The 7955-nt window shown below is 59.9% G+C and overlaps 5 protein-coding genes across 5 annotated transcripts in view, besides 3 other annotated features; 4 read left to right on the forward strand and 1 right to left on the reverse strand.

The window, feature by feature from the left end:
- The first annotated feature begins 43 nt into the window (after window positions 1-43).
- Window positions 44-282: a sequence feature (Protein overlapping with rRNA (ACA1_249300, ELR17873.1) was converted to a misc_feature.).
- Window positions 283-367: 85 nt separating this feature from the next.
- Window positions 368-458: a sequence feature (Protein overlapping with rRNA (ACA1_249300, ELR17873.1) was converted to a misc_feature.).
- A 115-nt stretch (window positions 459-573) lies between these two features.
- Window positions 574-789: a sequence feature (Protein overlapping with rRNA (ACA1_249300, ELR17873.1) was converted to a misc_feature.).
- Window positions 790-881: 92 nt separating this feature from the next.
- On the forward strand, window positions 882-2239 carry ACA1_249310 (uncharacterized protein; the record flags this gene model as incomplete). Its single annotated transcript, XM_004339839.1, is given in 4 exon segments — window positions 882-918; window positions 1010-1598; window positions 1612-1640; window positions 1713-2239. 4 exon segments carry the CDS (start codon window positions 882-884, stop codon window positions 2237-2239), a joined length of 1182 nt encoding a protein of 393 aa, XP_004339887.1.
- A 558-nt stretch (window positions 2240-2797) lies between these two features.
- ACA1_249320 (uncharacterized protein) lies at window positions 2798-4237 on the forward strand (the record flags this gene model as incomplete). Its single annotated transcript, XM_004339840.1, has 1 exon — window positions 2798-4237. The coding sequence occupies one exon, from the start codon at window positions 2798-2800 to the stop codon at window positions 4235-4237; it is 1440 nt and encodes a 479-aa protein (XP_004339888.1).
- Window positions 4238-4534: 297 nt separating this feature from the next.
- Window positions 4535-5759, forward strand: ACA1_249330 (uncharacterized protein; the record flags this gene model as incomplete). Its single annotated transcript, XM_004339841.1, has 6 exons — window positions 4535-4674; window positions 4769-4877; window positions 4945-5055; window positions 5153-5222; window positions 5307-5454; window positions 5591-5759. 6 exons carry the CDS (start codon window positions 4535-4537, stop codon window positions 5757-5759), a joined length of 747 nt encoding a protein of 248 aa, XP_004339889.1.
- A 117-nt stretch (window positions 5760-5876) lies between these two features.
- On the forward strand, window positions 5877-6670 carry ACA1_249340 (Dopa 4,5dioxygenase family protein; the record flags this gene model as incomplete). Its single annotated transcript, XM_004339842.1, has 4 exons — window positions 5877-5984; window positions 6048-6130; window positions 6216-6345; window positions 6530-6670. 4 exons carry the CDS (start codon window positions 5877-5879, stop codon window positions 6668-6670), a joined length of 462 nt encoding a protein of 153 aa, XP_004339890.1.
- An 86-nt stretch (window positions 6671-6756) lies between these two features.
- The window catches only part of ACA1_249350 (GATSlike protein 1, putative), a gene marked incomplete at both ends in the record, with an annotated part of 1639 nt that continues 440 nt past the window's right edge, over window positions 6757-7955 (reverse strand). Inside the window, 6 exons of the mRNA XM_004339843.1 lie at window positions 6757-6816; window positions 6939-7033; window positions 7145-7296; window positions 7379-7422; window positions 7536-7742; window positions 7849-7924. Of these exons, the coding sequence (XP_004339891.1) occupies window positions 6757-6816; window positions 6939-7033; window positions 7145-7296; window positions 7379-7422; window positions 7536-7742; window positions 7849-7924 (634 nt within the window). The remainder of the gene's footprint in view (window positions 6817-6938; window positions 7034-7144; window positions 7297-7378; window positions 7423-7535; window positions 7743-7848; window positions 7925-7955) is intronic.

Here is a 7955-nt window from a genome sequence, read left to right on the forward strand (position 1 = left end):
AAAGCCCGAGGAAGGACCCGTGGGCAAGATCGGCCGATGGCAGGCGCTCTCGGTCGACCACAAGCCGAACCGGCCCGACGAGAGGGAGCGGGTGGAGCACTGCGGCGGGCGCGTGACGAAGAGGACCAACGATGTGTGGCGCTTCCAGAGCGTGCTCGCCGTCTCCCGCGCGTTCGGCGATCACGGGCTCAAGGTGGGTGCCGGCGGCTCCGCACTCACTGCGAACCCGGAGATCAAGATATTCACGCGCCAGGAGAACGACAAGTTCTTCGTGTTGGCTAGGTAAACACACGCGCACACGCGCACACGCGCACACAACACCGCACGCATGAAACTCATCAACCTCCCCCTCTTTTGTAACCATCAGTGACGGCTTATGGGACGTCTACACCAACGAACAGGCCGCGAAGGTCGGCCGCAACGTTCTTCTGCAGAACCCCAAGAACCCCGCCCAAGCGGTACCGTCACTCGTCAAGCTCATCTAAGCCCTCTTTTTTTTTCTTCATGTTCATCCACTCCCCCCCGACGTCATCATCGCGACTCACGCCCTCTCTTCTCTTGTTGGTGGCGCAGGTGGCCGACGCGTTGACCAACGGCGCCTACGAAAAGGAGTCGTTGGACAACATCACCACGCTGGTCGTGCTTCTCGACGACGCAGCGGCAGCCGCGCACAACTCGCCTTCGGCTTTGACCAGCAGCACCGGCGGCGACTCGTCCGAAGGCGACGACTCGTCGTCCGCACCCAACTCGCCGCCCGTCTCCGCCCGCTCCCGCCACAGCGAACTCTGAAGGGTGACTCGTCTCTGTACATGTCGATTTATAAATGTAAATACTCCCACTCCCACCGCTTGTGCGCCGTTGGCCGACCAGCAGTTAGCCAAATGGACCAAGGTGATTCGCAACTCGGAAAGCGAAGCGGTTTATTATTAAAGTTAGCTCCGGTGGAGGAGGAAACCACATAGCCCACCGTCTGGGCCGAAAGAGAACACAAGCCACCATGCTGTTGTAGAGCCCCCGCGCTTCCCCGACGTGCCCGAGGCCTCCATTCCGACCGTGTGGGACGACACCGTGCCGCTCATCTACACCACCGCGCCCGGCGTCAAGCCCGGCCACGTGTGGCTCTTCGGCCAGGGCGTGCTCGTGAACGAGTCCGACCCACAGCCGCTGCAGTGCGTGCTGGGCGGAGTCGCGCGGCCGATGGTGCGGTCGAAGCGGTTCTGGTACACCAAATTCACCACGGCCTTCCTGTGCGAGTTGCCCTCGCCGCCGGGGCTGGTTGAGGGCGGAGCCCTGCTCACCATCCTCCACCGCGGCGCGCCGGCGCCCTCCACCGCGCGCTACCGCCCCGAGCTCTTCGTCGACAGCGTCAAGAGCGACAATGCGGACAGTGTCGACGTCGTCGGGCCACTACGCTACGGCACGTGCATGGTGACGCAGATGCGGGACATGGCCTACATGGTCGACGAGTGGGTGGCCTACCACCGCCACATCGGCATCGACCACTTCTACATCTACGACAACAACTCCACCGACCACCTCGCCGCCCTCTACGGCCACGGCCACGATGACATCGAGGTGATCCCATGGCCCTGGCGGCGGTCTCAGAACCAGGCCTACTCGCACGCGCTGGCCTTCGCCCGGTCGCGCTGCCATTGGATCTTCTTCGCCGACGTCGACTACTTCCTCCTTCCCCCTCACTTCGCCGCCCACAGTCCAAGGTACCGTCGCCCACGTGCTCGATCGTTACAAGTGCTCGGTGTCGTCGGTGGTGGAGCTGCGCTTCGAGGGCCTGCGCCCGAGCCACGACAATCTCACCACCTGCCCCGACACACCGGTGATCGAGACCTACATACACCGCAGGCCCGACAAGAACGCCTACGACCTGGGCTTCGGGCTGGTCATGTCATCGGCCGCCGACGCCCTCCACCACATCCACTTTGCCGAGCTCCAGTCCCACCGCAAGTCGGTGAAGGTGGCGCATGACGTGGCATTCGGGTACCACTTCAGCGACCGGTGCTGGCCGCAGTACTATCGGCAGAAGTGCTTCGGAAGGGGCAGCATTCGCGACTGGGACATCCCCAACGACGTCGACGAGACCCACCCGAAAAAGGAGTGGTGGGACATCGGCAAGCATGCGGTGGTGACCGACACGCGGCTGCGCGACTTCAAGCGGACACTGGTCGGCCCCGCGCCCGCGCCCGTGATCAGACGCGCGCCATTCGACTACACCTGCGGTTAAGGGAGCAGGTGTGGTTTGAAGAAATAAAAAACATCGTCGAGGACCGGTGGGTACGCGCAACAACATCGGCCTCGATCGAAGATTGCAAACAGGGGTTGGAGATCCCAAAGTAGCTGCGACTTCCGGCACCACCATTTGGCCACCGCGCATTCTCCGCGAGGGCCGAGTCGACGAGGCGATTTTCGGCCTGACCGTGGGCCACCACCGTGAAGATGGCCAGCGCGTAGGGTCGTCTGCGGGTGGTCTTGGTTGGCAACGTCACGTGTTGGAAGGTAAAGAGATCGAGAGAGAAGAGGCGGAGGAGCCGTGGGGACGTGCGAAGACGGAGGAGAGAAGAGAGGAATAATGTACTGTAGGAGTTTGACAAGTGATAACTGTACGAGGAGGGAAAAGAATACTCGAGATGATGCGTAGCCAACATCACGCCCGCAAAAAATTGTTGTTGAACAGCTTTTTTGTAATTGGCTCGGGACGTTGCAAGGAAAGCTGTAATGCACGTGGGCGTGAACGTCTGGCTTGCCGCGCGGCCAAGGATCTACATCTTTTGATTCAGACACCATGTCTCCACAGACATCCTTCGGCCCTCGCTTCCGTCTCCTCGTCCTTCTCATCGCTTCCCTCTTTGCACTCCGCTTCTCTCTCACCACTCTCTTCTCCGACCCGCCCGCCACCACCCTAGACTCCGACAACACAAAACCAACATCCGATGGTAAAGAAGAAGATGACGAACTCCCCCGGCCCCCGCGCTTCCCCGACGTGCCCGAGGCCTCCATTCCGACCGTGTGGGACGACACCGTGCCGCTCATCTACACCACCGCGCCCGGCGTCAAGCCCGGCCACGTGTGGCTCTTCGGCCAGGGCGTGCTCGTGAACGAGTCCGACCCACAGCCGCTGCAGTGCGTGCTGGGCGGAGTCGCGCGGCCGATGGTGCGGTCGAAGCGGTTCTGGTACACCAAATTCACCACGGCCTTCCTGTGCGAGTTGCCCGCGCCGCCGGGGCGGCTCGAGGCCGGAGCCCTGCTCACCATCCTCCACCGCGGCGTGCCGGTGCCCTCCACCGCGCGCTACCGCCCCGAGCTCTTCGTCGACGCTGTCGAGGCCCGGCCGCGCTACGGCACGTGCATGGTGACGCAGATGCGGGACATGGCCTACATGGTCGACGAGTGGATGGCCTACCACCGCCACATCGGCATCGACCACTTCTACATCTACGACAACAACTCCACCGACCACCTCGCCGCCCTCTACGGCCGCGGCTACGGCGACGTGGAGGTAATCCCATGGCCCTGGCGGCGGTCTCAGAACCAGGCCTACTCGCATGCGCTGGCCTTTGCCCGGTCGCGCTGCCATTGGATCTTCTTCGCCGACGTCGATTACTTCCTCCTTCCCCTCACTTCGCCGCCCACAGTCCAAGGCATCGTCGCCCATGTGCTTGGTCAGTCCAAGTGCTCGGTGTCGTCGGTGGTGGAGCTGCGCTTCGAGGGCCTGCGCCCGAGCCACGACAACCTGGTCACCTGCCCCGCCGCGCCGGTGATCGAGACCTACGTGCACCGTAACGCTGACGAGGCCCGTGCCTATGACCAAGGCTTCGGGTTGGTCATGTCATCGGCCGCCGACGCCCTCCACCACGTCCACTTTGCCGAGCTCCAGTCACCAACCCACCACAAGTCGGTGAAGGTGGCGCATGACGTGGCATTCGGGTACCACTTCAGCGACCGGTGCTGGCCACAGTACTATCGGCAGAAGTGCTTCGGAAGGGGCAGCATTCGCGACTGGGACATCCCCAACGACGTCGACGAGACCCACCCAACGCAGGAGTGGTGGGACATCGGCAAGGGGCAAGTGGTGGCCGACACGCGGTTGCGCGACTTCAAGCGGACACTGGTCGGCCCCGCGCCCGCGCCCGTGATCAGACGCGCGCCATTCGACTACACCTGCGACCCAGACCCCGTGGGTTTAAAGAAATTCCTATATCGCACCTCGTACGGTATGATATAACAACAATTTATTAGAAGTATATAGTGTCTTTGTTCTTCTGTGAATTCTGGTTGAGGTGTTTGTTTAGTCGCTATCCTCCTCGTCATCGTCATCATGGTCGTCTTCATCTTCTTCCTCCGCTTCCTTGATCCACTTGAAGAATCGCTCGCACTGGTGACACGGAAACCATGCAACATCAGAATGCGAGTGCGTGTTCGCTGCGGTGCTGTGTTATTATCGTATATTGTGTTACAAAATAGGATGATAAATAAAAAGAAAAACACAAAATAAAAAATAATGTAACATAAAAAGAGGAAGATGGACACCGGCGCAGTGTGTGAGGTGTGCGTGGACAGCGTGGCGTCGGCCAGGGCCGCAGAAGAGGGCGGTGCCGCGCGGGTGGAGCTCTGCTCAGCGCTCTTCGAAGGTGGCCTCACTCCCTCCCTCGGACTCCTCCGGTACCAAAGCCCCCCTCCAACCCCCTTCCAAGCGCGGCACTGACGTGGCATTCTGCATCCACGACCGCACACACGACCGCACACGGGGGAGTAGACAGGTGAAGAAGGCGGTGAAGCTCGACGTGTTCGTGATGGTGCGGCCGCGCGGTGGCGACTTCTGCTACACCGACGCCGAGCTCGACGTCATGAAGGACGACATCGAGGTACGTATCTCGCCACTGGCCTCTTCTCTGGGCCAAGAGAGGCTTGACTCGTCGTACGCATGTGAAGATCTTCAAGGCCGAGGGGGTGGCGGGCGTCGTGTTCGGGATCCTCAAGCCCGACGGCAGCGTGGACGTCGAACGTACGGGCGAGCTCGTGCGGCTGGCCCGCCCGCTTCAGGTACCCTGCGGCCACCAGAGCCGTACCTGCCATATGATTCAACGTGCCCATCCTGTGTGTGGTGTGTGTGGTGTGTGGTGTGTCGTATCCCGGGCAGGTCACGTTCCATCGGGCGTTCGACATGGCGAAGGACCATCTGCAAGCCGTGGAGGACATCATCTCTTTGGGTACTCGTTCACCCTCATTAAAATATTTAGTATTGTATTATTTGTTGTTGATTATACTGTGCGTACGCGCGTGACGTGTGGCAGGGGTGGAGCGGATCTTGACGTCGGGTGGCGAGTCGACGTGCCTGGAGGGCCTCGACGTGCTGGCCTCGCTCGTACAGAAGGCCGGCGACCGAGTCACCATCGTGCCCGGCGGCGGCATCACCGAACGCAACATCCAACGCATACTCAGGTTCACTTCCCCATACCACCTCACTCGAGCAAGCCGTGTGTCGTGCGGTGTGTGTGTGTGTGTGTTTGTGTGTGTGTGTGTGTGTGTGTCGTGCGGTGGGATTTCTGAACTGATCGTGAACTTGGCGGCACATCAGAGGATGCCAGGCGAAGGAGTTTCACGTGTCGGGCCGCACAACGCAGGACTCGCAGATGGTGTACCGCAACGGGAGCTGCTTCATGGGCGGGGTGCTGCGGCCGCCCGAGTTCGCCGTCTCCGTCGTCAACCCGGACCGCGTCCGCTCCTTCCTCGACCGCGCCTCTTGAGACGTCACTGGTCGTGGGACGGGGATTACCTTTCTTCGTCTGCGACTGATCGCTGCACAAGAAGACAAACACGCACACAAACGCACAACAAAGAAGAAGAAAAAGGAAAAGGAAAAGATGGCTGAAGCAAAGCAGGCGCTAGAGCACGACTATGAGCAGAAGATGGACCACTTGGCCATGCTAAATGAGTGCCTGGCGAGTCAGCCCGACGCCACCTACCCCGAGGTACCTGCCACTAGTGCAAAGCCCAAGTCGTTACCCCCCCCCCACCACCACCACCTCACGCAGCTCCAGCGCGTCCTCTTTTTCCACGCCCACTGCTATTTCGACCACTCGAGCGAAGCCAACGTCGAACTTACCCGAGCCTTCAGGTATTGCATTTGTTTAGTTATTCATTAACTAATTATCAATACCTATCATTTATCTATTTTCATTTGCATTCACGCCACGCCGTAGGGAGAACGTGATCGAGGCGCACAAGGACACGAGAGAGGTGGAGGTGCACACGCTGTACCCGCGGGCCGTGGGTCCGCACCCGACCGGCAACTTTGAGGTCCTCTTCACCCGCCGCGCCTTCGCCTCCTTCGTCTCCTGGCTCATGTGGCACAGGCACGTCTCCGCCACAAACAACAAATCGACATCGCACGACATCGCACGACACACCCTACTCACTGTCGTGCGCGCGGCTGTTGTGTGCGTGTGTGTGTGTGTGTTGCAGGCCTGTGGATGTGGTGAGCAGCATCTTGATCCTTCCGATCACGCCCAACCAGATGCCCGACCACACGGTGCGTGCGCTGTGGATCGGCGAGCGCCTGGCGCTCAAGACCGAAGTCCTCGAGCGCGCCGACAGCGCCACGCTCGCCCTGGGCCAGTCCGAGGTCGAAGCCATTCTCTCCATCGCCGCCCACTGACACAGACCTTCAGAGCTGCGAACCATCGTCGTCAGCTGGCGATCTGGGCTTGCATTGTGTTTGTTGATGAAATCAAGGCAAACAGTTCACATGGCCCTTTCCATCTGGGCCAGTCGTCGGCTCACCACGCTGATCGTTTGCTCCACCTGCGTTGCCTCCACCTAGGGCCAAGAAGAGATCGTGTGCGTGCGGTGTGTGTGTGGTTTGTGCGGTGGTGAGTGCCAAAGATGGTGTTGGGTGCGGGCGAACAAGGGAGGAGCAGTGGTACGAGGATAAAGTCGGTGCTGAAGGTGGATAGGTAGTAGATGCTGATGCCCTCCTGTGCCAAAATGTCGGCCAGCAGACTCACCACGCCCATGTCCGCTACGATGACGTGAGCCACTGAGGTGAGACACAACACGCGCCGCATACACGGTACTCATACCACCACCAGCCACCAGCCACCACCAACCACCACGACGGGAGAGTACGTACTGAAGCCAAGAGAGCCGAAATCGACTTGGACCGACTTCCACTGGGACGAGTGGACGGCGAGCACGTCTTCCGGGAAGTCGGCCATGAGCTCGTCGTCCAGAATGAGAGACAGCTCGTCGCCGGAAACGGTGAAGGAGAAGAATGGCGTTTTGCTGACATCAACATGTGGAGTGAGCAATGGGCACGAAAAAAAAGAAAAAAAAAGAAAAAAACACCACCGTCAGCCGTTGGTACCTTAAGAAAGCCTTCAGGAGCTGGTGTGTGCAGCTGGGAATGCTCTGTTGTGAGCCAAACAAAGAACAAGTACCATTGTGTGAGCGACATAACACACAACACAAAATAATCGAAATAATAAATGAAATATAAATAAATAAAAAGATGGCGGACGTACGCTGGTGGCCATGCAGGCGAGGGAGAGATGCTTGGGGAGAGGCGAGAGGAGCATCTGTTTGGAGACTGACGATCCGGGCGGGGACACCGGGTGTCGACCGCTTTCGCCGCGGGTGGGCGGAGTGGGCTTCTGCTTGGCCCCCGAATTGAAGTCGGCCAGCGTCTTCTTGAGCAGAGTGAGCGCCCTGTCCAGCTTCGCCTCGTCTACCTAGGGGTAAAACACATCAACGCCAGCCAAGCAACACGTGGTGTCAATCGGCGATGGTGCGATCATGACAGGGCCGAGGGTGAAAAAAGGAGGGGAAGAGACATACGAGCAGCAAATCGGTGTTGAAGGTGCTGAAGTAGATGACATTGATGCCCTCCTGCGTGATGCCGCCCGACAGCAGGCTCACGTAACCAGTCATGTCTGAAGCATTGC

Source organism: Acanthamoeba castellanii (assembly GCF_000313135.1).
Source record: "Acanthamoeba castellanii str. Neff unplaced genomic scaffold scf7180000084766, whole genome shotgun sequence".
Lineage (NCBI taxonomy): Eukaryota > Discosea > Longamoebia > Acanthamoebidae > Acanthamoeba > Acanthamoeba castellanii.